The 26997-nt window shown below is 42.2% G+C and overlaps 1 protein-coding gene across 2 annotated transcripts; it reads left to right on the top strand.

The window, feature by feature from the left end:
* Positions 1-750: 750 nt before the first annotated feature.
* Positions 751-25407, top strand: LOC115134001 (glutaminase kidney isoform, mitochondrial-like). 2 transcript variants are annotated; one of them, XM_029667510.2, is made up of 17 exons: positions 751-1221; positions 5642-5732; positions 6207-6325; positions 10887-11016; positions 11142-11221; positions 11955-12118; positions 13517-13575; positions 17063-17095; positions 17184-17242; positions 17750-17816; positions 17931-17981; positions 20112-20288; positions 20572-20703; positions 20814-20906; positions 21107-21168; positions 21386-21526; positions 23286-25407. In XM_029667510.2, the coding sequence occupies exons 1-17, from the start codon at positions 899-901 to the stop codon at positions 23440-23442; spliced, it is 1938 nt and encodes a 645-aa protein (XP_029523370.1). In that variant the 5' UTR covers positions 751-898; the 3' UTR covers positions 23443-25407. The 2 variants fall into 2 exon arrangements, with proteins under 2 accessions (XP_029523370.1, XP_029523361.1); XM_029667501.2 differs by having other exon boundaries at positions 5636-5732.
* Positions 25408-26997: the final 1590 nt, after the last annotated feature.

The raw sequence follows: 26997 nt of genomic DNA, 5'->3' as shown, positions 1-26997 counted from the left end.
CCTCCACAACATCTTTCAGATAAACACAAACTTCCTTCACTGACAACTCTGCTCTCTGTTTTTGTTCCTCCTCAAGATAGGTTATGACTAGATGATGGTTAGTTTCTATAAGTGTTTTGAAACTTTGCATTTTCCCTTGAACATCCTGCTTCAGAGAATCTTCAAAGTAATTTCCTATTTTTATATGTGGACCTGACAGAGACAATGGAATATTTTCAATGTTTTGACAGTTTCATTTTTTAAACTTTTGAATTTCAATTTAAAAGCTCTAATCATTGCAATGTCATTATTTTATAATGCATTTAATGTAAAAAATAATAATTTAAAAATAGAAAACCGTGAATATTTTTTGATCGAATCAAAACCAAAGCGACATCAAAAAGCACAATTTGCTCAGCACTAATGTCAGTCGCATCATAGAGGAAGAGGGGGCCCAACTCGCCAGAAAATCTGTCTCCCTCCAGCAGGTGGCGTTTTTCCAAAGAAAGGATAGGCGGGAGCGAGGCAGCCCGCCATGCAGATTTGTGGACAACGACTCCCATTGTTAGGGCGGCGGAGGGACATGTAATGTAATCTTGTCAGTATATTCATCATCTTTTGTCACATTCACCCGGTATATTTGACGCCATGATGCACTGTAAATTAGCATGAATGACATCCAACAAGACCAGCCAATCGGAGGATGATTTACGCGCTAACAGGAGCCAATAGGAGTCGAGTTGGGCGTGAGAATGAGAGGTTTTTGTCCACTAGAACACATTTGAGAGTCGTGACTCACTGACTGAACCATTCTTCACGACCGACACCCAACGCATTTGGAATATATTACTTCATATGTATTCTATATCTTGCTAGCTGAGTTATAAACAGCGCCACGATTTAGCTTGATAGGATTGACATGTTACATTTTCGGTCTTCGGTACTGCTCAAGGAGTTGTTTCAATCTAACCTGAAGCGCCCTTTGACAGGTATCGCCAGAAAGACATCACCATCAGTCGCGTATTGCTTTAGCATCGCCTGTACAGATGTCAGATCCGTGACCAAAGTAAAGTGTCTCCAGCATGCGGTTGGATGGAGAGCTACGCCATACACTACCAACGCCCACGGAACTCGGAACCTCTCCACCAAGAGCGACGACGGTTCGGTGCCACCGCCAACGGACACCAAAAATGACACCTCCACCAGCAATGAAACCGCCACCAAGGAGGCAGCTGCCGAGAAGTGAGTACCGTTATCTAGCCGGTACAGCTGATAAAGCTATTAAATTATATTTACCGGTGGGGGGGGGGGGGGGGGGGGTTCTTAACGTTCTATCCAGAATAATCACATGGACCGAGTCTAGCAAGCTAGATTGATTTCTAATGAACCTCAATAAATTATGCAGTCCTCATTTGTCTAGAGATGTTGTTAACCTGACCTGTGTGTTCTGACAGTTTCAGTGCTGAAGAGTCAGAGACCCATATTACATCAGTCCAGCACACCTGCTCCCTTTATAGGCCTAGATCTATGTTCATTTAGTCATTTCATTTATAACGTTATGCATTTGGGATGTTATGAAATGACAATGTCTATGAAACAGCACTGTTATAATATTATAATAACATAATAACATGACTACGGAACAGTTCATCTCTGTCAGGAATAATTGTAAAGCCAGGAACGCTCCTTCAGGCCTTAGCCTATATCAGAAAGGGATTTTCATTTTTTCCCATCAATGACACCTAGAGGTCGGTCATCAAGCTGTGTTTTTATTGTTTGTTCTAGAGAAAGCGCTCTCCATCTGTTCTCTCTGTTATGAGTGTCATTCTACTTGAATGCTGAACAGCCTCTCTCATTCTATAGTTTCTTGCAGGCTATATAGCATGGTGATAATGGCATGATAATAACAATTTGTTGGGTGTTTCAGCAACTTGTATGTCCTGGACACAGACTTCTACATTGGAAGTCTCCGTTTGAGTTGGCATATCATGATTGTCTTATCAGATAGTGAGTATTTGTTCTCGTCGTGTTAGGCCAGCTGATAAGGTGGGCTATTTATTTACCTCCCTCCTCTGCCAAAGGCAACTGTCCAATATTAGTGCTGTCCATGGTGGCAGGGACCACTTTGCGATTGAAAAAGACCTTGGTAAAGGGTAGGCTATTGAATGTCCATTATGAGCAAATAATTTGATCAAATCTCCTCTCAGCCAATCTTGCAGGAGTCAAGACACTTTAGAATCCTGGAAGTCTATTACCATGGAGACAGTCACAGATCTGGCACTGCAGACTGGGCAGAGTGGTGCTTGCTGCATCAGAATGGGTAGCATTTTGGATCTAGTGTGACAGTCAGTGGGGATTTGGGAATGGGGATGGATGTCATCTAGGGGGCTACCATTTTGGAATTATAATGGATGTGGCTTTACATGGTCATCAGGATAATGCACTGTCTCTTTGACAATGGATCCGTTTCCTAGCATTTAGGCCTAGCTTTAATATACTTGGTGGGATCTTAGGAATGGAGGGATCTTACACCTAATTTAGATGTGAAATCATTAGGCCATACCAACTAGTCTGACTGGGGTAATGCCAGTTTATTGCATAATTTCTCACTGCAAAAAACATAATTCCCTGTTGCCAAATCCTGCCCATCCCCTTGTGCAGCTGTCACACGTGTGCATTGCTACTATTGCCCCTGTTGGTGGCTTGAATTTGAGCATCATGTCATAGTCACCTCTGGGAGAGCTGGTACAGCGAACAGTAATACAGTAGCCCCAGACAGGAACAAGATAAGAGAGTTCTCTCTAGACCCAGTTTCTAATCATACATAACATTTGATGGCTCATTTGGATTCATTCTCCCACAGACAGTTACAGGTATCCTATCCTACTCAGTCAACTGTGTGCTGTGAATGGAGTCGCTCTTATGAGAAAAACAAAATAATCACTCGATAATGGGGCCAGGAACTCCTGAGTTCACTCATGCATCTTACTGCAGACAGGTGTAGAGTCGACCTAGGCTATTAATGCCGCCAGGAATAGGCTCGCTCTCTCCGTCACATCCAGTCAGTTTGCTTTTTCACAGAAAACAAATGCATCTACTGGTAATGATATGCCTCATTGCCCATAGCTTAGCAGGCACCCTTCTTGTTTTATCCATAGTCAATTTGCTTTAGCTGTTGTCAAACCAGCTGTAGTACATTATTGACAACAACAACATCCTCCGTCAGGGTAGGTTCAATCACAGATACACAAACATTAGGCCTAGTCAGTCCAAAGGGGTCCTCTGCTGGAAGGTAGCCTAGGTAGGCCTATAAGCAGAATTATCAATGCACAGTCTGGTCAATTTAAAGGTTTTTCCTTTTCTGCTTTTGCCCTGGGTTGCATTGTGTTAGCGTGTGCAGCTGCAGCATATTGTGAGTGAATGGAGATTGAGTCCTTCAGACTCTGCCCTGACTCAGATTGATTTTTGTGGTTCCCTCCTGTCAACAGACGATGATCAATCCACTTCGGACCAATTCACCAGTGACATCTTGGAGGTAGTGAAACCAGGCTGTGATGAATTGGGTCGAATAAAAATGGTAGCCAAAATGACTCCATCAAGTCGGTTAATGTTTGTGTCGGGCGCAAACGTATTCATCAGAGCGCTGCCTTGAAGTTGCAAGCATTTAGCGTCTATGACCATGTTATTACTGTCACACATTAATTCAAGAATTCTCTTTTGCACAGATTGTTCATTTCATTTGGTCACAGTTCAAGTAGTCACGCTGCCTTGAACTTCAGTGTATAAATAGCACAGGAGATGTAACACACTGACTGTAGGGCTAGGCTTGGCAGACTTCCCAAGTAGTAATGAGGATCAGTGACACCAAGTCGTAGCCTCTGGTCTCCAGAAACTATGGCCAGGGATACCAAGCTCTCTCTTTGCAGGACAGACCCGAAAGTGGGGCAGGCAGTGTGCTGTTGGAGGCTGAGGGCTAGGCTATGTGGCGGGATCCGTGCAGGCCTTCTGATGAGGCACACACTCTACATGTTGCACACAGTTGACCTCACAAAGCTGCAGGGAGGTCGAGGCAGTGGAAGGGGAAGAGAGGGGAGGGAGGGAGGAAGGCCAGCTAAGGCTGGGTGAGAGTTAATTAACGGAGCATCATCAGCACCAGTCCAGATGCTTCACACCTTCTAATAGCCTGTCTGGGTGGACGTCCTATTATCCTGGGGCAAGGGCTTGGAGACATGAAGCAGAGAGGGTGCTGTTTTGTTTTACAGTGTGCTTTGCTGGAAGGGAATAATGATTTTTCTTCAGGTTCTGCCGTGCCATGGCTTTCACTGGTGTTGTGCAGTTTTGGATGCGTCCTAAATATTGAATGTGTTTGTTAATCCATGAATCTGTGTGTCTTATCAGTAGGCCGATCTGCTTGATTGATGATGATGATGATGCACAATGTCACTGAGTTTGTTCTAATGCCACTCACTTACTCTGCATATTTTCTCTCCTTTTTTTCGTTTGATCGGCTTGCTTTGCCTTGGTGTGTAAGTATATGTCTCAATTTATATACAGTATTTGTTCTCATGTAGATGTACTGTAGTTTTTCCAGGCTAAGCCTTGCTGCTGCTGAGTACTCTCTCTTCAATTCTCTACCTCGAAATGTGCTCAGCCTCTACAAGCGACTGCGCTTGACTTCCCCAGCCGTCCCACCGACCGTTTGTTCTCGCGTTTCTCCCCGGCAGGCATCAGCAATCCAGAAATGACTCCAGAAATGGGCCAATGATCACAATCAAATAGGCCTTATCAAAACATTTGACATGGAAATGATAAAGGGTCATAATCATTCAAGAATAGGACTCAAAACAAACGAATGCGGCTTAAACAATCTCCAAACTGGAAGAGATCCTATTAAACAACAACAAACTGAAAGATATAGTGCAGTGTCCGGAGTCTGAGTCATTCCTGGGTAGCTGATGAGGGGATTTGACCCTCTACCTCTATCAGTTTTCAAACGTTGTGATGTCTTCATCGCTAGGGCAGGCTACGGAGCTGGGTTACTATAGCTCTATTGCCTGTCTGTCCCGTGATGCATTGCGGGACTGACTTAGCCTGAGCTTCCACCCTCCTCCCTCAGAGATCCTATTTGGTGTATGGTGAATCATGATGGAATACATACTCCTCGTTTAGGCCTAACTACAGTATTCCACCTATCTATCTACCTCTAACATACTGTACTAACTCTCCTCTCCCAGAGTGAGTGGAACGGATTTGGAGCTGCTATGCATAATACCAGTCTGTAAATAGGCTAATGACTCACTTCAAGCCCCCGAGCATTAGCTAAAACTTGACACTATAATTTGTAACTGATATGCGTGTATTTAAATTGACATAAAACCAACAAAGTCGACCTTATTTCTGATTTGAAGAGCCATGCCAACAAGATATTGTCTAGAAAAATTCTCAACTCTCCTTGAACTATCTGACTGGTGTTTTGGGAGCAGTGTTCAAACCCTTTCCTTAAAGCCAGGGCCGTAACGTGAAATACTCACCACCTCTCCTCTACAGTATTATAGCTAGTTAATCCCGGCCCCCTGCTGCAGTTCCCCATTGCCTTTAGAGAACCCTGGCCTTTCCTGACTGTGTGTGTGTGTGTGTGTGTGTGTGTGTGTCCCAGGAGAAGGAAGGCAGGCATCCTGCCCAGTCTGGAGGATTTGCTCTTCTACACCATTGCCGGGGGCGCTGAAAAAATCCCGGCTCACAAATTCACCACAGTGAGTGTCAGGCAAGAGCCAACCAGGCAGCCACATGGTTGAGCCAGCTGGATGGTAGTATAGCAATGGTGCCTGCTGTGTCATGATTACTGCCACAGTCTTATACTGTATATCTGAATATAAGGCTTGTTACTACGCTGGCTGTACCAGGAAGCAATGTGTACCAGCTCCCTCATGTGTGGCCCCTTGCTTGGGGTGACATTTATAGAATTAGATTCTTGTCAGATTAGAATTCATTCTATTTCTATGGTGAAATGTTGATCTCCCTCTATCTGGCATGGAAGAGCAGTTTATTCAATAGGCCTTATTAGTCTTGACATTTACATTGGATCCCTTTAGAAATATAGCGTACTATTCCAGTCAATTGCCAAGTTATAACCTTGTTATAAGCATGACAAACAGAATAAACGTGTTGTAAACATGTAATAAACATGATACCCGTCAGCCCCCTGACAAGAGCCATGCTTTCTGCAGGCGCTGAAAGCCACAGGGCTTCGGACCGGAGACCCCCGGCTGAAGGAATGTATGGAGAACCTGAAAGTCATCATGAAGACCACGTCAGACGGAAACCTGGACCGACACCTCTTCAAGAAGTAAGTCCAGTCTAGAACTGGGATGTAGAACAGACGCTAGAAGTATTGTTTATCAAGACTTGTTCAATAAGTAAGACCAGTCTAGAACTGGGATGTAGAACAGACGCTAGAAGTAATGTTTATCAAGACTACTTCAAGAAGTAAGACCCGTCTAGAACTGGGATGTAGAACAGACGCTAGAAGTAATGTTTATCAAGACTTGTTCAATAAGTAAGACCAGTCTAGAACTGGGATGTAGAACAGACGCTAGAAGTAATGTTTATCAAGACTACTTCAAGAAGTAAGACCAGTCTAGAACTGGGATTTAGAACAGACGCTAGAAGTATTGTTTATCAAGACTACTTCAAGAAGTAAGACCCGTCTAGAACTGGGATGTAGAACAGACGCTAGAAGTAATGTTTATCAAGACTACTTCAAGAAGTAAGACCCGTCTAGAACTGGGATGTAGAACAGACGCTAGAAGTAATGTTTATCAAGACTTGTTCAATAAGTAAGACCAGTCTAGAACTGGGATGTAGAACAGACGCTAGAAGTAATGTTTATCAAGACTTGTTCAATAAGTAAGACCAGTCTAGAACTGGGATGTAGAACAGACGCTAGAAGTAATGTTTATCAAGACTACTTCAAGAAGTAAGACCCTAGACCTGGGTCTAGAAGAACTGGGATGTAGAACTGGGATGTAGAACAGACGCTAGAAGTAATGTTTATCAAGACTTGTTCAATAAGTAAGACCAGTCTAGAACTGGGATGTAGAACAGACGCTAGAAGTAATGTTTATCAAGACTACTTCAAGAAGTAAGACCCGTCTAGAACTGGGATGTAGAACAGACGCTAGAAGTAATGTTTATCAAGACTACTTCAAGAAGTAAGACCCGTCTAGAACTGGGATGTAGAACAGACGCTAGAAGTAATGTTTATCAAGACTACTTCAAGAAGTAAGACCCGTCTAGAACTGGGATGTAGAACAGACGCTAGAAGTACTGTTTATCAAGACTTGTTCAATAAGTAAGACCAGTCTAGAACTGGGATGTAGAACAGACGCTAGAAGTACTGTTTATCAAGACTACTTCAAGAAGTAAGACCCGTCTAGAACTGGGATGTAGAACAGACGCTAGAATAAGTCTTTAGTCATTTGATGTTTAAGTAAGTCATCATTTAGAATTTTTGTGACCTCCTGTATTTGAATTAAGTTTATCAAGACCATAAATTAAGACCAGTCTAGAACTGGGATGTAGAACAGACGCTAGAAGTACTGTTTATCAAGACTACTTCACGAAGTAAGACACTAGACCTGGGTTCTATAACAAGTTGCTTCTAGTTCCACACCACTCTAGACATTAGACCTAGAATAGAAGTCTTTAGTGGTCATTTGATATATCAAGCACCGGTCATCATTTAGTCATTTTTGTGCCTCCTGTATTTGAAAACAGTTCATGTAGGCCATAAATTATTCAGATTCCTTAGAAGTATTTGCACAATGAATTTCAAGCCATGAATTATTCATAATATTTCAGGCTTTTATAAGGAAGCATGTTATAGTCCTTTCAGATTGTCAAGGTCATATCAATCCCATTCATTTGAACACGTCCTTTTTTACCAAAAATAGTCAATGGCGATTTCTGTCAAGAGACTCATCTCTACGATCACAAGAACTGTCCTTTCCAGATCAGCTGATATTTGCTTTAAAAAGAGTGTTCCTGTGTTCCAACCCTAGGACATACCATGTGACATAGCACACATAGCCCAGTGACCGCTTGAGAAAGCACTCTGTAGGCAAGCCACCCTGCAGGATACAGATCATAAGACAACACACTAGGAGCTACACAAACATGCTAGGAGGAGCTGCACTAGCTTTGACTGGAAGCCATCTGGGAGGCAACAATTTATAGGCAAGAGAAGCCTATACAGTAAACACACCAGTGGGCGCATACAGTAGCAGGGAGAGGACAGGGTAAATAGATATCTGATTTCATACAGTAGCAGGGAGAGGACAGGGTAAATAGATATGATTTCATACAGTAGCAGGGAGAGGACAGGGTAAATAGATATCTGATTTCATACAGTAGCAGGGAGAGGACAGGGTAAATAGATATCTGATTTCATACAGTAGCAGGGAGAGGACAGGGTAAATATATATCTGATTTCATACAGTAGCAGGGAGAGGCCAGGGTAAATAGATATCTGATTTCATACAGTAGCAGGGAGAGGACAGGGTAAATAGATATCTGATTTCATACAGTAGCAGGGAGAGGACAGGGTAAATAGATATCTGATTTCATACAGTAGCAGGGAGAGGACAGGGTAAATAGGTAAGGACAGGGTAAATAGATATCTGATTTCATACAGTAGCAGGGAGAGGACAGGGTAAATAGATATCTGATTTCATACAGTAGCAGGGAGAGGACAGGGTAAATAGATATCTGATTTCATACAGTAGCAGGGAGAGGACAGGGTAAATAGATATCTGATTTCATACAGTAGCAGGGAGAGGACAGGGTAAATAGATATCTGATTTCATACAGTAGCAGGGAGAGGACAGGGTAAATAGATATCTGATTTCATACAGTAGCAGGGAGAGGACAGGGTAAATAGATATCTGATTTCATACAGTAGCAGGGAGAGGACAGGGTAAATAGATATGATTTCATACAGTAGCAGGGAGAGGACAGGGTAAATAGATATGATTTCATACAGTAGCAGGGAGAGGACAGGGTAAATAGATATGATTTCATACAGTAGCAGGGAGAGGACAGGGTAAATAGATATGATTTCATACAGTAGCAGGGAGAGGACAGGGTATATAGATATCTGATTTCATACAGTAGCAGGGAGAGGACAGGGTAAATATATATCTGATTTCATACAGGAGCAGGGAGAGAACAGGGTAAATAGATATCTGATTTCATACAGTAGCAGGGAGAGGACAGGGTAAATAGATATCTAATGTCATACAGTAGCAGGGAGAGGACAGGGTAAATAGATATCTGATGTCATACAGTAGCAGGGAGAGGACAGGGTAAATATATCTAATGTCATACAGTAGCAGGGAGAGGACAGGGTAAATAGATATCTAATGTCATACAGTAGCAGGGAGAGGACAGGGTAAATAGATATCTAATGTCATATACAGTAGCAGGGAGAGGACAGGGTAAATAGATATCTGATTTCATACAGTAGCAGGGAGAGGACAGGGTAAATAGATATCTGATTTCATACAGTAGCAGGGAGAGGACAGGGTAAATAGATATCTAATGTCATATACAGTAGCAGGGAGAGGACAGGGTAAATAAATATCTAATGTCATATACAGTAGCAGGGAGAGGACAGGGTAAATAGATATCTAATGTCATACAGTAGCAGGGAGAGGACAGGGTAAATAGATATCTGATTTCATACAGTAGCAGGGAGAGGACAGGGTAAATAGATATCTGATTTCATACAGTAGCAGGGAGAGGACAGGGTAAATAGATATGATTTCATACAGTAGCAGGGAGAGGACAGGGTAAATAGATATGATTTCATACAGTAGCAGGGAGAGGACAGGGTAAATAGATATGATTTCATACAGTAGCAGGGAGAGGACAGGGTAAATAGATATGATTTCATACAGTAGCAGGGAGAGGACAGGGTATATAGATATCTGATTTCATACAGTAGCAGGGAGAGGACAGGGTAAATAGATATCTGATTTCATACAGGAGCAGGGAGAGAACAGGGTAAATAGATATCTGATTTCATACAGTAGCAGGGAGAGGACAGGGTAAATAGATATCTAATGTCATACAGTAGCAGGGAGAGGACAGGGTAAATAGATATCTGATGTCATACAGTAGCAGGGAGAGGACAGGGTAAATATATCTAATGTCATACAGTAGCAGGGAGAGGACAGGGTAAATAGATATCTAATGTCATACAGTAGCAGGGAGAGGACAGGGTAAATAGATATCTAATGTCATATACAGTAGCAGGGAGAGGACAGGGTAAATAGATATCTGATTTCATACAGTAGCAGGGAGAGGACAGGGTAAATAGATATCTGATTTCATACAGTAGCAGGGAGAGGACAGGGTAAATAGATATCTAATGTCATATACAGTAGCAGGGAGAGGACAGGGTAAATAAATATCTAATGTCATATACAGTAGCAGGGAGAGGACAGGGTAAATAGATATCTAATGTCATACAGTAGCAGGGAGAGGACAGGGTAAATAGATATCTGATTTCATACAGTAGCAGGGAGAGGACAGGGTAAATAGATATCTAATGTCATATAACATCTTATACAAATCTATGAGCTAATTCCTCACAGTTATCTATTCCCTGTATCATGTGTACAATAACAATGTAGTAATATATTCCATTTAGCAGACGCTTTGATCCAAAGCGACTTGCATGCATAGAGTTTCTTATGGGTGGCCCCAGCGGGTATTGAACCCTTGACCCTGGCATTGCAAGTGCCATGCTCTACCAACTGAAGCACACAGGACTCCCATGTGTTACACTAGTCATAAGGTGACTCTGGTACCTAAGATAAAGACCACTGTCACCTTTTCTCTCCCAGGTGTGTCCAGAGCAACATCGTGCTGCTCACCCAGGCCTTCAGGAAGAAGTTTGTTATCCCCGACTTTGTGTCCTTCGCCTCCGAAATCGACGCGCTCTATGAGAATGCCAAAAACCTGGGAGGGGGACAGGTGGGTGAGGGAGAGGCCCCAGGGTCAGTGAGACGACATGGTGGTGATGATCATTTCCTGATTAAATGCCCATGGGGAATGGGAAGTGTTGATATGTTGCCTTCTGTTTTTGTTTTGTTGCGTAGGTGGCTGACTACATTCCCCAGCTGGCCAGGTTCAGCCCGGACCTCTGGGCCGTGTCCATATGCACTGTGGATGGACAAAGGTACAGCAGCTATAGTCATGTTTAACATGCAGTAAACACGTAGCGGCCCACATTTCTATTTCTACAGTCAACTGTACTGACGTATAGTGTTCCTGTCAAACTGCTCACAGCAGCATTGTGACACTGTCCATACCAATGACAAAGTCACACACGGTAAAGTAGCTAATTAGTTACCCCACATAATGAGGACATTCGTTCATATTGTTCAAATTTGCCTTTGCTTATTGCCTTTAGCTCCTGGTTCTCTCCCCCCACTCATCCCCTCTCTCCATCCCTTCCTCTCTCTCTCCCCATCCCCTCCTCTCTCTCCATCCCTTTCTCTCTCTCTCCCCATCCCCTCCCCTCTCTCCATCCCTTCCTCTCTCTCTCTCCCCATCCCCTCCTCTCTCTCTCTCTCTCTCCATCCCTTCCTCTCTCTCTCTCTCCCCATCTCTCCATCCCTCCTCTCTCTCTCTCCCCATCCCCTCCCCTCTCTCCATCCCTTCCTCTCTCTCTCTCCCCATCCCCTCCTCCTCTCTCCATCCCTTCCTCTCTCTCTCTCCCCATCCCCCCTCCTCTCTCTCTCTCCCCATCCCCTCCTCTCTCTCTCTCTCCATCCCTTCCTCTCTCTCTCTCCCCATCCCCTCCTCTCTCTCCATCCCTTCCTCTCTCTCTCTCCCCATCCCCTCCTCTCTCTCCATCCCTTCCTCTCTCTCTCTCCCCATCCCCTCCTCTCTCTCTCTCCCTTCTTTAGACACACAGCGGGTGACACCAAAGTCCCGTTCTGCCTGCAGTCGTGTGTAAAGCCGCTGAAGTACGCCATCGCCGTGCACGACCACGGGACAGAGTATGTGCACCGTTTCATTGGCAAAGAGCCCAGCGGCCTGCGCTTCAACAAACTATTCCTCAACGAGGAAGGTGAGGGTCGCACGTGTAGAGATATAAAATACTAGAGTGGCCGGGTGTCATACAACCGACAGAGCTTCAGAATGAGATTCTGTAATTCTATGGTCGCAGGCAGCACCAGTCTGTCTGGAGCTCCACGGCTCGCTGTGTGGCTGTTCATTTCACACGCAGAACTGACAACAGAGGTTTTCGTCACAATGCAGTGTTGCTGAGGTGGTCCTATTTTACTTCAAACCTATAGCATACCCTGTGAAAAGACATTGGACAAGGCAGTTGTCCGGGTTGATGAATAGAGAGTAAGTAGTCCCTCTGGGTGGGTTGGTCATGTGATTCAATGCAAGGTGATCCGGCCTGTGGTGCAGTCTGTTGCCATGGTAGTGTTATGTAATCTTAATGAGAGGTGTTGGTGCAGCCGGATAGAATCAGTACATCGGCTCTCAATGTCCATACGCTCTACTCAAATCTGCAATAGTCTACGTAGACCTGGAGAAGAACACCAACCTCATGTATCATGTCTTTGATAAGATCCTAGGTTTTAAAGCTGGAATCCGTACTCGGTGAAACGGCCACGTCCGTTTGCTATATTACAACAACGGACACTGTTTTATTCCCTCGGACATCGTATGCAATGTGATTATTATTTTTACCACGACGCTGGAGGATCCTCCCCTCCGCCTCATCAACGAAACAAATGCAATAACAACTGTGCTGGCAGTGAACAGTGTCAATGCGTCGCCTTCTGTTGATGTCAGCTTCAAGTATGAAGCGCCGTACAGGAGCTGTATGGAGAGCAGCAGTTTGTCAAGCGCTCTCAAATCGAGCCGAGTTTCCAATGAAATCAAGGCAATGTAACTCATTGCTCTGAATGCTGTGTTGGTTTGGTAAAGGATGCCGTCTGAGCTCTGTAGATTGTGACTCGGGTTTAGTACAGGGTTTCAGTAAATCCCAGGTCGGTTTTGGTTGTTGGCCATGTTATCTAATCAGTTTAGGCAACCTGCTAGCAGTGGTAGGAATGTTTTTTCCTCTCCCTTTTGTGTGTGATTGCATAAGAAGATTAAAGGGGTTTAGGGGAAGGGAAGGGGAAGTGGCGTAACACAACAGACCTACAGTACAGCCAGTACTGAGCTGTGTGTTCATGGCTGTGTTCCTCAATATCACTAGTATGGTCTCTAGAATACAAAAAAGGCAGCCGTGGTCCCATCAGCATTCATTCATTATCCATCTGATTTGTTGTTCTGCTCATTTCCTCACTTCAAGTTCAAAGTTACATGATCTTTGGGCATATTTGCTTCTAACATTGAATGTGTTGTGTGGTGATTGTGCAGAAACTGTGACCTTGCTGTGTGTGAACGTGTACTCTGTCCTCTGCATTTGCAGACATGTTATAATGTAACACACTGATTTCCACAGATAAACCACATAACCCTATGGTTAACGCCGGTGCTATTGTGTGCACGTCCCTCCTAAAGGTAAATAACATTTGAATTTCAGATAATAATAATGTATGATTTTTTTTGGGGGGGGGCATTTGTTTAAAAAAGAAACGTCGAACCATGCCTTTTGTTCAGTTGTTCAGTACAGTGAGTAGTTGTACCAATAGTAGGCTACATAAAACACTAGGTCAATTCTATACGTACCTCGTTACTTTCTGAGTGACAAAGTTGTATTGAATTACATTTGAAATAAATGAAATGACAGGGAGGACTTCATTGCTTTAGCCAGATTACCAGCTTGCACTGTATTGTATATGGAGAGATTAAGACTATAGATTATCCCGCTGAAAGGGGATTTGTTTGGTGAAAGCATCAGTGATCCGCCTGCCTCTCAGTTATGCACATAGCCCATGCAGTACACACAAGGCTGAGTTTGTGTGAGACAGCGCTAGCGTGTCAGGCAACGGGCCTCAGATTGGTCTAACCAGCCCAGCCATATAGATAAAGAAATACATTTAATCATGGGTAAAAACTGCTTTGGTATACGAATGAAAGATCAATATGTGGGTGTGTTTCTGTGCATCCGTCAGCTGTTTAAATCTTATGTCTTTGACCAGGTAGAGGCAAAGCCAACCTGGCTGGCTATTGGCTGAGAGGAGTAGAATATCTTTGCTATTGGCTATTAGTCAGGAAGTGCTGTTAGAAATAGCTTACTGGGCCTCCCGAGTGGTGCAGTGGTCTAAGGCACTGCATCGCAGTGCTAGCTGTGCCACTAGAGACTCTGGGTTCGAGTCCAGGCTCTGTCGCAGCCGGCCGCGACCGGGAGACCCACGGGGCGGCGCACAATTGGCCCGGCATCGTCTGCGTTAGGGAAGGATTTAGCCGGCAGGGATGTCCTTGTCCCATCACGCACTAGCGATTCCTGTGGCGGGCCGGGCGCAGTGCATGCTGACATGGTCACCAGGTGCACGGTGTTTCCTCCAACACATTTGTGCGGCTGGCTTCCGGGTTAAGTGGGCATTGTGTCAAGAAGCAGTGCGGCTTGGTTGGGTTGTGTTTCGGAGGAATCACGGCTCTCGACCTTCGCCTCTCCCGAGTCCATAAGGGAGTTGCAGTGATGAGACAATACTGTAACTACCAATTGGATACCACGAAACAAAAAAATAAATAGCTTACTGTATGGGAGCAGTGCACCCTCTGCTGCTGAAACTGTGATGAATTCTCTGTGTGTTTATTATGAGATATTGTAGGGTAAAACACATTCGCCTCCCATGCGTTGTAGGTGCCTCGCTGAAGACTAGAACCAAGAGGGGACACGTACATGTATGTTGTGTGCATAAGTCTTCTGTAGTGTTGTTACTACATAACCCACCACCAGCCCATTGATCATATCAACGCGAGGACCTGCGCTTGTTTCATACTAAACTCTCAACAATCACATACCATAAACTAATGACACAAACTCTCTCCAAATGACTTCTCTTTCACCTTCAATGTCTTCAGAGACATAATACTTCATTCTCTGCAGAAATTAGGTTTCATCTCCAATAATTAGTGGCTGCAACCTACTGCAGATACCTTTTCGCTTACTGTATGTAGCCAAAGCCCATATCTATAACGGTCTGTCTTAGATGAAGACAGTGTAGGCAGTACATTATCACCTTCAAAACAAGACTAGCACTTATATCCATATTTCAACGTAACATGGCATACGGACCCAGATAGATGAGGCCTGGCTACTCATCAATCTCAACCACAACCAAGCCAAGTTACCGAATGAAGCCTTGCGTTTTCCTGTCTGGTTTGATTTGGGGTTGAACTCTGATGGAAAGGTGCTGTATGATTATCCTGTCTTAAGAGTTTATAGGAGTAACACCTATAAGGAATAACGACTCTATAGTAATTAATGTTAACAAATGTATGTTTTTGTTACTTGTATCATACTGTACACTATGGTACATAGTACAGTACACTAAATATTACACCTAGTGATATACAGATGTAGGAACGTAATTTGAGCCAGTTTGCTACAGCAGGGAAATAATCCTGCAGCAATAGGAAATGTGAATTATTATGTGAATTATAATTGACATTTTTTGTAGGGGTTGATATATTTTTTGTTAGGGCAAATCAAGTCTTGACATTTTAAAGTGGAAATTATAAACTTTTAATACACTACAAGTTTGCATTTTTCCTGCAATGAGTGATAAATTAAGATCCTACATCTGTAGCCTATTAGTAATTTGGTTATTTGGATGGCAGTCATTTGACTTGACAGGGTAATGATGTGGTATCTTTCTGCTTAAATCTTCATTATAACCTTAAACCAATCACTGTAAAGGTTGCTAACGGTGGGCTCAATAATCAATCCACTGATTGGATGCCCCTATATTCTAATATGGTCTGGTCTATATTCTAGTAATATAGACCAGATCTGTCTCTCAAAATGTGGTTCCTGTATGGTAAATCTGGGACTAAACTATGGGAAAATTGTAATGTATTTTTGAAGCCTCGTTTGTGGTTTATTTGTTGTTGCATATTTTACAGCATTAAGATCTGTGGGAAATTATGACCACTGCCACAGGTCAATGACGTTGGTAATTGTTTTACTTAAATTATTCTCCCTATTGAACAACATCTGGATTTGTTATAATATGCTACAGTTTTAGTAGTTGCTATTTGTCACCTGCATTTTACAAACGGTTTACAAATAAAATAAACAGAAAGGCAAAAAGAATGTTTTTCAAAATCCTGATTGTACAAACATACCATTGTTTTTAGAGGATTGATTATTTATGTTTTATTTTTTGAATGTATTTAACTGGTTTATTTGCCCTATTTGTATTATTAGAGTTAAATGTAACGTTTAGTTTCTGTAGTACCTCCTCAGCTCACACTACACATCCCAGAAGTCAGTGTGTTCTACAATATTAAGTGAGGACATCACTAATTAATCTGCACATATAGATCCATAACCTTTCTACAACACACAGGATTAGCCACACACTAGCATCACATCACTAACTTCCAACAGACACTCAGACCCCTACAGTACAAATGCTACTTAACACTACTACATATTAAGTTCACATACACCTGTCTATGTAGTATTGCAGATATAAGGAATTGCATTTACCTGTGGTGCGTTTTATCCCCATAACAGTCTGGTAGAATGGCCTACACATTGTTTTGCTGATTGTCTTTTGGTAGATTATTTTCTCATTTGAAAACCCTTAACTCTTTAATTAGTGATTCATTTCATCTCCAACTAGCTAGTTGCCCAGTAATCCTAAATATTTGTAATATTAGGACTAAACTTATTTCTTTAGGGTACATACTTTTTTTTATTTTTAGAATGATTATTGCTAGATTTTGTAATGATATTGGTAATTTGATCTAGGAATCATTTGAATTTGTCATAAAGTATTCCCACTAGCTAGGCAATATACAATTTCCTGTACATCTAATTTGATATACAGTATGTAGTCATTCATACTGATGTGATCTTCTGTTTCTCTTTTAGCAAGGGGCAAGCAATGCTGAGAAATTTGATTATGTAAGTAACGCTACCCAGTTCTTTTATGTTTAGCCCTACATCTTTGTAATGATGGGTGTACTTTGACCTTTTGGACTTTGTATTGCAGGTCATGAACTTCATGAACAAGCTGGCAGGAAACGAGTATGTGGGTTTCAGCAATGCCACGTGAGTTCTCAAGGGGAAGAACTGGGGTTGTGGTTTGGTTCAGCACCTTGGCTCACCACCATTGGCCAGGTGCCTTTAGTATTCGTCCGTGTTGTTTTCAAACACTAGCATTTCTAGTATGATAATCACTTTCAAGTTAGTACTTTATTCTGCTTTAGAATAACACCACAAAAACAACAACCATAGAGATCAATCTGGATCTCAACAACATCAAAAACCATGGCCGCGGGAAGCAGGGGTGCTGAGTGTGCTGCAGCAACCCCTAAAATTTTTTTTAAAAAACAGGATTTTTTTTTTTTATACAGTTCACAAAATTGCACTGGGCCTTCACTAGTCCTGTATTAGCAGACCGATATAGCCGTTATTTTTTGCAACCCTAACCCACTTCCTGCGGCGATGTCAAACAACACTAAAAGCTTTACTGGTTTTGGTAGTAGAATTGGAACCAAATTGGAATTTTACTTAGTTGAAACAAGACTCCTGAATGTTCCTGCTCTCTGCACCCAGATTCCAGTCAGAGAGGGAGTCTGGAGATCGTAACTTTGCTATCGGCTACTACCTTAAGGAGAAGAAGGTTGGTGACGGCTGAAACAAGCACACACATTTTACATCAATCATGTAGACATTTTTAATTAGGCATTTACAAGGCATTGTCTGACTGTCAAATCAAACCACTGTTTCTTTCTAGTGCTTTCCAGAGGGGACAGACATGACCTCCATTTTAGACCTCTACTTCCAGGTGAGTATTTGTATTTGGCAGCAGCTACTCCTCCTGGGGTCCAAACACATTAAGGCAGTGGTTCCCAAACTTTTTATAGTCCCGTACCCCTTCAAACATTCAACCTCCAGCTGCGTACCCCCTCTAGCACCATGGTCAGCGCACTCTCAAATGTTGTTTTTTTGCCATCTTTGTAAGCCTGCACACACACACACACACACACTATACGATACATTTATTAAACATAAGAATGAGTGTGAGTTTGTCACTTCCCACGAGCCGGGTTGTGACAAAGAGCTCTTATAGGACCTGGGCACAAGTAATAATATAATAATGATCAATAATTTTGCTCTTTATTTAACCATCTTACATATAAAACCTTATTTGTTCATTGAAAATTGAGAATAACTAACCACATGTTAATGAGAAAGGTGTGCTTGTAAGGATGCACATAACTCTGCAATGTTGGGTTCTATTGGATAGAGTATCAGTCTTCAACCCTTTTCCACACAATGTATGTGCCTGTATTTAGTTTTCATGCTAGTGAGGGTTGAGAATCCACTCTCACATAGGTACGTGGTTGCAAAGAGCATCAGTGTCTTAACAGCGCGATTTGCCAAGGCAGGATACTCTGAGCACAGCCCAATCCAGAAATATGGCAGTGGCTCCTGATTAAATTCCATTTTCACAGAACCGCTTCTTGCAATTTCGATGAGGCTCTCTTGTTCAGATATCGGTACGTGGACTGGTGGCAGGGTCATCCGTTTTGGGAAAGTACCTGCGTAATTGCGCACCCAACTCACTCCAGTGCTTCGCTATATCACATTTGACATTGTCCGTAAGCTTGAGTTCATTTGCACACACAGAGAATAGACAGAGAAGAGCTCCAACTTCTGAATCATAGCCTCAATTTTGTCCCGCACATTGAATATAGTTGCGGAGTCCCTGTAATCCTAGATTCAGATCATTCAGGCAAGAAAAACCATCACCCAGGTAGGCCAGTCGTGTGAGAAACTCATCATCATGCAAGTGGTCAGACAAGTGACAATTATGATCAGTAAAGAAAACTTTAAGCTCGTCTCTCAATTTAAAAAAAGGTGACAATACTTTTCCCCTTTTAACCAGTGCACTTCTTCTATATGTTATAAAAGCGTTACATGGTCGCTGCCCATATCATTCTCTTCACAGTCCCTGCTGTTCCATAAGGTGTTTTTTAAATGTTCTTTCTGATTCTACTGCTTTCATCAGTTACCTGATGTGGAAAAGGGTTCCATGTAGTACTGTGCGCCTCCCATAGTGTGTTCTAGACTTGGACTGTGAAGAGACCTCTGGTGGCGTGTCTTGTGGGGTATGGATGGGTGTCCGAGCTGTGTGCTAGTCGTTTAAACAGACAGCTCGGTGCCTTCATCTTGTCAGCACTTCTTACAAAAACCAGTAATGATGAAGTCAATCTCTCCACCACTTTGAGCCATGAGAGACTTACAGGCGTATTATTGTTGTTAGCTCTCTGTGCACATTTAAAAAGGCCAGCCGTGCTGCCCTGTTCTGAGCCAATTGTAATTTTCTTAAATCCCACGTGGCACCTGACCACACGACTGAACAGTAGTCTAAGTGCAACAAAACTAGGACCTGCCTTGTTGGTAGTGTTGTTAAGAAGGCAGAGTAACACTATTATGGACAGTCTTCTCCCAATTTAGCTGCTGTTGTATCAACATGTTTGGACCATGACAGATTTACAATCCAGGGTTACTCCAAGCAGTTTAGTCACCTCAACCTGCACAATTTCCACATTATTCATTACAAGATTTAGTTGAGGTTTAGTGAATGATTTGTCCCAAATACAATGCTTTTAGTTTTTGAAATATTTAGGACTAACATTCCTTGCCACCCATTCTGTAACTAACTGCAGCAGTGATTTCACTCACTTTAGTAGTTGTCATCCAAATACATAGACACACGGGCTGTGACGACAGTATGTATACCTGGTGAATTGGTGTGGGCATCGAGTGAGCATTTTTTTTTTCTGAACATGGTTCAAGTTTGAAGCTGTATCATTTCAATGGGCTTAGTGGAGAAACATCCTGTTTGTCTTTTTCTCTCTCCGTTAGCTGTTATTCCCTATGGTATATTAAGGGTTCTATTCTTCTCTAGCTGTGCTCCATCGAGGTGACCTGTGAAAGCGCTAGCGTCATGGCGGCCACCCTGGCCAATGGCGGCTTCTGTCCAATCACAGGCGAGCGCGTGCTGGGCCCAGAGGCAGTACGGAACACCCTGAGCCTCATGCACTCCTGCGGCATGTACGACTTCTCGGGACAGTTCGCTTTCCACGTGAGTCTCCCAAGTTCCTTCCCACAAGACTTGTATTTGTTGATTTGACAGGGATCATGTACCCCAGTTTAGCATTGTTTCCTACGGTCTGTTTGGCCTGCTGCTCTTTGCCGTTGTTCCCACCGTGTCTCCAATCTACCTCCATTTAAACATTACACGTTACACTGCAGTAGATCTTCCACTCCGTGATGTTTGTCCACCCACTGCTGTTCATTTACGCTGATCTGTTTTGACACCGTGGTCTGCGCTCCCTGTTAACCTCTTCCTCTATGCTGTCTGGCAGGTTGGACTTCCAGCTAAGTCGGGCGTGGCAGGGGGCATCCTGCTGGTGGTGCCCAACGTCATGGGTATCATGTGCTGGTCCCCTCCACTGGACAAGCTGGGTAACAGTGTACGAGGAATCCAGTTCTGCACGGTACGAGAAACTGATAGGTTTTCACTCTGTTGTCTCTCTGTCACTGATCTGATTGATTTGATGATTAGAAAACCAGCAGAAAGCCTGACAGGGATTTGCTCTGGTTCCAGGATCTGGTGTCCCTTTGCAACTTCCACAACTACGACAACCTGAAGCACTTTGTCAAGAAGCTGGATCCTCGCAGGGAGGGCGGAGACCAAAGGGTGAGTCGAGTTTAACTGGGAGCCTCTCTCTCCTTCTGCTCTCTTTTTCTACTTCCCTACGTTCACCAAGGTGCCTTCATGTACATGTAGTCCCATGAAAAGGCTGCGTTTTTTAAAGCAACAGTGCCATCCACTGGAAGATACTGATAGTGCTAAAGGAAAGGGGTTGACATGCACACTGCCTCTCTGTTGTCTTTCAGGTGAAGTCGGTCATCAATCTTCTGTTTGCTGCGTACACTGGCGATGTGTCTGCACTGAGGAGGTACACAAGCACTGCATTATCTCCATGTTGGCCAACAAGGCCTTGAAAATAAGCCATGAAAAGGAAATATGTCATGTTTTAACATCTTTGGAGAGTAAATTCCAAGTCTGTCGCTGTGTCAGACAGAGACCTTGTAAGGTTTCCTGGGGACTAGACGTGTGCGCTATTTTGGCTGCCGTACAGTACTCATCACTGTCCTTCTGGGGAATGTGTCCAGGTTTGCTCTGTCTTCCATGGACATGGAGCAGAGGGACTATGACTCCAGGACAGCCCTCCATGTGGCTGCAGCAGAGGGACATGTGGAGGTGGTCAAGTTCCTGTTGGAGGCATGCAGGGTCAACCCTGTTCCCAAAGACAGGTGAGTTTAGATTCAATGGCCTCCGAGACCACCCAGTGTCTGTCAATGTAGCCAAGATCCAATGGACAAGGAGACATATGTTCCATCAGTGTCTGTAACCAGTTTTCCATCCCACTTTGAGAGTAAAGTACATGTTGGATGAGAAATGTCACGACAGGCCGAATGAAAACAGCAAATTTGTCAGTAAACTTTCCAAATGTCTACAAACCTAATTCGCTGGGCGTGATTGGATATTTGTCTGTAAAATGTATTATGTAAGTAATGGTGATGGAAACGCCTATTATGCGTAAATATTGATATAATAACCATCATATCAAAGTAAACTTGGAGTCACACAATGATATGTTGTGTGGTCCTCCCACCACAACTTGGGAAAGCATGCAGTTTATTAGGCTACAGGTGAAATAAGTTCTGATGAACTTCACAGGGTGGTAAAAGTGCATGGTGATGAGCATGACCTACAGTTGAAGTCAGAAGTTTACATACTCTTAGGTTGGAGTCATTAAAACTCGTTTTTCAACCACTCCACAAATTACTTGAAACTAGTTTTGGCAAGTCGGTTAGGACATATACTTTGTGCATGACAAGTAATTTTACCAATAATTGTTTACAGACAGATTATGTGACTTATAATTCACTGTATCACAATTCCAGTGGGTCAGAAGTTTACATACACTAAGTTGACTGTGCCTTTAAACAGCTTGGAAAATTCCAGACAATGATGTCATGGCTTTAGAAGCTTTTGATAGGCTAATTGACATCATTTGAGTCAATTGGAGGTGTACCTGTGGATGTATAAACATTGTAGACCTCCACAAGTCTGGTTCATCCTTGGGAGCAATTTCCAAACGCCTGAAGGTACCACGTTCATCTGTACAAACAATAGTACGCAAGTATAAACACCATGGGACCACACAGCCGTCATACCGCTCAGGAAGGAGACGCGTTCTGTCTCCCAGAGATGAATGAACTTTGGTGCGAAAAGTGCAAAGACTCAGTTACAACTTATTGTGGGAAGCTTGTGGAAGGCTACCCGAAACGCTTGACCCAAGTTAAACAGTTTAAAGGCAATGCTACCAAAAACGAATTGAGTGTGTCAACTTCTGACCCACTGGGAATGTGATGAAAGAAATAAAAGCTGAAAAAAATAATTCTCTCTACTGTTATTCTGACATAAAACAGGGAATTTTTACTAGGATTAAATGTCAGTAATTGTGAAAAATTGAGTTTAAATGTATTTGGCTAAGGTGTATGTAAACTTCCGACTTCGACTGTACATGTATACATTACCTCGACACCGGTACCCCCCGCACATTGACTCTGTACCGGGACCCCCTGTATATAGACTCACTATTGTTATTTTACTGCTTCTCTTTAATTATTTGTTACTTTTATTTATTTTTTAGTATTTTTCTTTAAACTGCATTGTTTGTTAAGGGCTTGTAAGTAAGCACTTCACTGTAAAGTCTACACCTGTAGTATTCAGCGCATGTGACAAATAAACTGATCTTGTTTGTTTTTTTATTCGGTACATGTAACAGCAAAAGTTATTTTTATGTCCACTACGTCATCATGCACAGCCTTTTATCTGCAACAAGCATGGAAACACATTTCTGGTGGGAAAGTGCACACATTTGATTTATGCAGATTTGAGAATATTCAAGTGAAAATCTGTCGCCAATTGGATGGAAACGTAGCTAATGTAAAACGTGTCCATTTAAGAGCAGTGTTTACAATGTCTCTTGTCCGTTCCATCAAGGTGGGGTAACACACCGATGGAAGAGGCAGTGCACTTTGGACACCACGACGTTGTGACCATGCTCCAGGACTACAACAACAAGTACAGTCCACCAGGGGGTGCCACTGAGGACAAAGAGAAGGAGATATCAGAGAAGAACATTGATGGCCTACTATGAGCCAACTAATACTCTTATATATATATATATCCATAGAAATAAAAGAACTAGAACGGACGTTCCCATTGAAATTATATATACGTGATCTGAGCAGCTTGGTCCTTTCCAGTCATTCTATGTCCCCATTAACTATCCGTGTGTGGTCCCTTTGTCACGTCAGTGGTAGGTCACATATACTGTTGATAATACTGTATTGTTGATTTTGTATAAAAGTATTGTATTTCTAGTATTTGAAAAAACGACAATGTGTTTAAAAAAATATATATTGACCTTTGACTTTTTCCCGGATGTTTTTTGGGTTGATGTTTCATTTGGCTTCGCTTTATGTCATACTGCTCACTGTGCAACTCTCCCTCAGTGTGTCAGCACTATGTGTAATGTATTTTCTACATTTAAGTGCACAAAACATTTCTCTTTATGTACAACATTGTGTAAAACCTGAACGTATCCATAAGATAACGTGTACATTTATGTAACGTGTTTTTATCCCTGAAAGTAATATAATATCAGAGGTAGATGGATTCAGTATAAATGCTATTTAATCTGAAGTGATTCTCACTGCAACAGCTTTAAGGAAATTGGTAAACTGCATTAGGCTTAAGTTGGACTATTTATGAGGCAGAATGCGTTAAACTATTCCACACGTTCACAGATCTAGGTAGCCTGGTTGCAAAGCTGTTTGGACTGTATATGGCACTGGCTATACAGGCCAGACAGATCTGGGACCACAGGCTATCTATGGTTTAAGACCTCTGATCTTTTTGATTTAGGCCTAGTAGCTTCATATGAATTGAAAGTATGGCATTATGTGGAGTGAGTTTAGTTTTGTTGGTTTGCTATTTGATAGCTAGACATTTTTGCACCTTTTTCTCCAAAATAACAAAATCATTTTTTGATTGTTCTATAATCTTATTTTAATTTTGAGTAGAAAGGGGGTTATTTGTTTAAGTGTCAGCCAAAGCTTTTCTGTACGTTTGCTCCACCTGAATAGTCTAGTCGGCAACTTAAAAATAATAAAAAAAGCATATTATACGTGAGCCGCCTCAGGAGCAATATAATTCAACCAGCAGCCATGTGCTCTTTACAGACAGGTTCCCACCTATGCTAAGTCCAATTTTAGGGAAAAACATAACTCTTCAAAACACTGATTTATCACTTCATGGATACAGCAGTGTCAATGGTGTTGCTATGTCGTCTTGTCACACAAGTTTACTTATTTGTCAGATATTTGGTTTTACATGGATTTTATCTTCAGTTATAGACAGTGCATTACACTTTAATGAATGTTTTTAGTTTGGAACAACTCAACAACGGTGGTCTTTAAATCTTGCCATGTTCACCCAAATGCCTCTTTTGGGTAGAGATAACATAGTTATCCTTATGGGCCTATATGTAAGCAGATTCTACACATAACTAATGGTTCACTTTTTATGCAGATACGCATATTGATTGTTTTAACAGAGTGTAAAAGTGTAAAATAAACGTATAAGCGTATACTTGAAAAGTCAGGTTGTTTTGGTGAGAACTGTGTGTATATTTGTTTGTCATTGACTATGGGAGGGACAGCGACTACAAATCTGCTAATGACAGAGGAAATTGCCATCAAAATCTCAAGCCCTACACCATTGTTCTAAAAGTACCTAAGGCAACTTACTTGTGATTTGATGAATATATATTTATATTGAATAACTCATCAAGTGTTCAGTGTTGCTTTCATTGGATTTGACCTTTGTCTCCCCAGTCCCTGTTGCACAAGAAGCCTCGTACGTATGAGTGTTTATTGTTCCCCTGTGTAGGTGCAGGTCAACTTCAACATTAACTAATTATTTTGAATGTACCACAGGTGTATACTGATGTCATCGGTTTGTTTTCATTCAAGTATATCTGCTTTAGCTGTGTGTTGCAGGCAATGGAGATATATTTATTTCAATGATCAAACAATAAATAAAGAACTTTAAATATGGATATCTCCCTTTACTCCCACTATATTCTTGAATTTTGGCATGTGAAGACTTGGGTATCTTCATGAATTAATTCCATGAATTTTCAAATGATCACCAAATTAACACCAAAGTATGAATTGCTTCCAGTGCAGTGAGTACATGATTATTTACAGCACCAGTTTATCATTTCAGATATTTAAAACTTGTGAGAAAATTGTACTGTCTGCAGAGAGAGTGAGAAGAAATGTACAATTCAAGGCTATCTTGGTTCTTGCAGATGACTGTGACCTCAGACCAATTGACAGTACACCCAGAACATTGCTCTGGGAACCAAAAGGAGTATCTCAGTTAAGTTCCCAGCTCTGAGAGAAGAAGCCTCGTCAGTCACATGCAGGAACCAGTGTTAATAATGAGTAATGCAAATCATGCTTATATGACTTGTTTGTGTAGCAGTATATAATGACTGAAAGGGAACACCCTTTTCAGAGTTTTCATCAAGCTTGGATTGAGTTTGTGAACCTCTCCAGTTAACCGATAAAGATGTATTTACTTACATTGTGTTTGAGGCCTTAGTGGTGAATTTCCACAACACTTGCTCTGTACAATAAAATAATAAAAATCTGAAATGTGACAAAACTGAAATTGGAAATGGAAGGAGAGTAAAGGGGAAAAATAGTAAGTGTACAGTATGCAATTTTGCTTCAGTATAAAACATACAGTGCCTTGCGAAAGTATTCGGTCCCCTTGAACGTTGCAACCTTTTGCCACATTTCAGGCTTCAAATATAAAGATATAAAACTATTTTTTTGTGAAGAATCAACAACAAGTGGGACACAATCATGAAGTGGAACGGCATTTATTGGATATTTCAAACTTTTTTAACAAATCAAAAACTGAAAAATTGGGCGTGCAAAATTATTCAGCCCCCTTAAGTTAATACTTTGTAGCGCCACCTTTTGCTGCGATTACAGCTGTAAGTCGCTTGGGGTATGTCTCTATCAGTTTTGCACATCGAGAGACTGAATTTTTTTCCCATTCCTCCTTGCAAAACAGCTCAGTGAGGTTGGATGGAGAGCATTTGTGAACAGCAGTTTTCAGTTCGTTCCACAGATTCTCGATTGGATTCAGGTCTGGACTTTGACTTGGCCATTCTAACACCTGGATATGTTTATTTTTGAACCATTCCATTGTAGATTTTGCTTTATGTTTTGGATCATTGTCTTGTTGGAAGACAAATCTCCGTCCCAGTCTCAGGTCTTTTGCAGACTCCATCACGTTTTCTTCCAGAATGGTCCTGTATTTGGCTCCATCCATCTTCCCATCAATTTTAACCATCTTCCCTGTCCCTGCTGAAGAAAAGCAGGCCCAAACCATGATGCTGCCACCACCATGTTTGACAGTGGGGATGGTGTATTCAGGGTGATGCGCTGTGTTGCTTTTACGCCAAACATAACGTTTTGCATTGTTGCCAAAAAGTTCAATTTTGGTTTCATCTGACCAGAGCACCTTCTTCCACATGTTTGGTGTGTCTCCCAGGTGGCTTGTGGCAAACTTTAAACAACACTTTTTATGGATATCTTTAAGAAATGGCTTTCTTCTTGCCACTCTTCCA

This window comes from Oncorhynchus nerka, linkage group LG2, assembly GCF_034236695.1.
Source record: "Oncorhynchus nerka isolate Pitt River linkage group LG2, Oner_Uvic_2.0, whole genome shotgun sequence".
In the NCBI taxonomy this organism is placed as follows: domain Eukaryota; kingdom Metazoa; phylum Chordata; class Actinopteri; order Salmoniformes; family Salmonidae; genus Oncorhynchus; species Oncorhynchus nerka.
The sequence above is the reverse complement of the archived record's forward strand: the minus strand, read 5'-3'. Positions and strand labels throughout refer to the sequence as shown.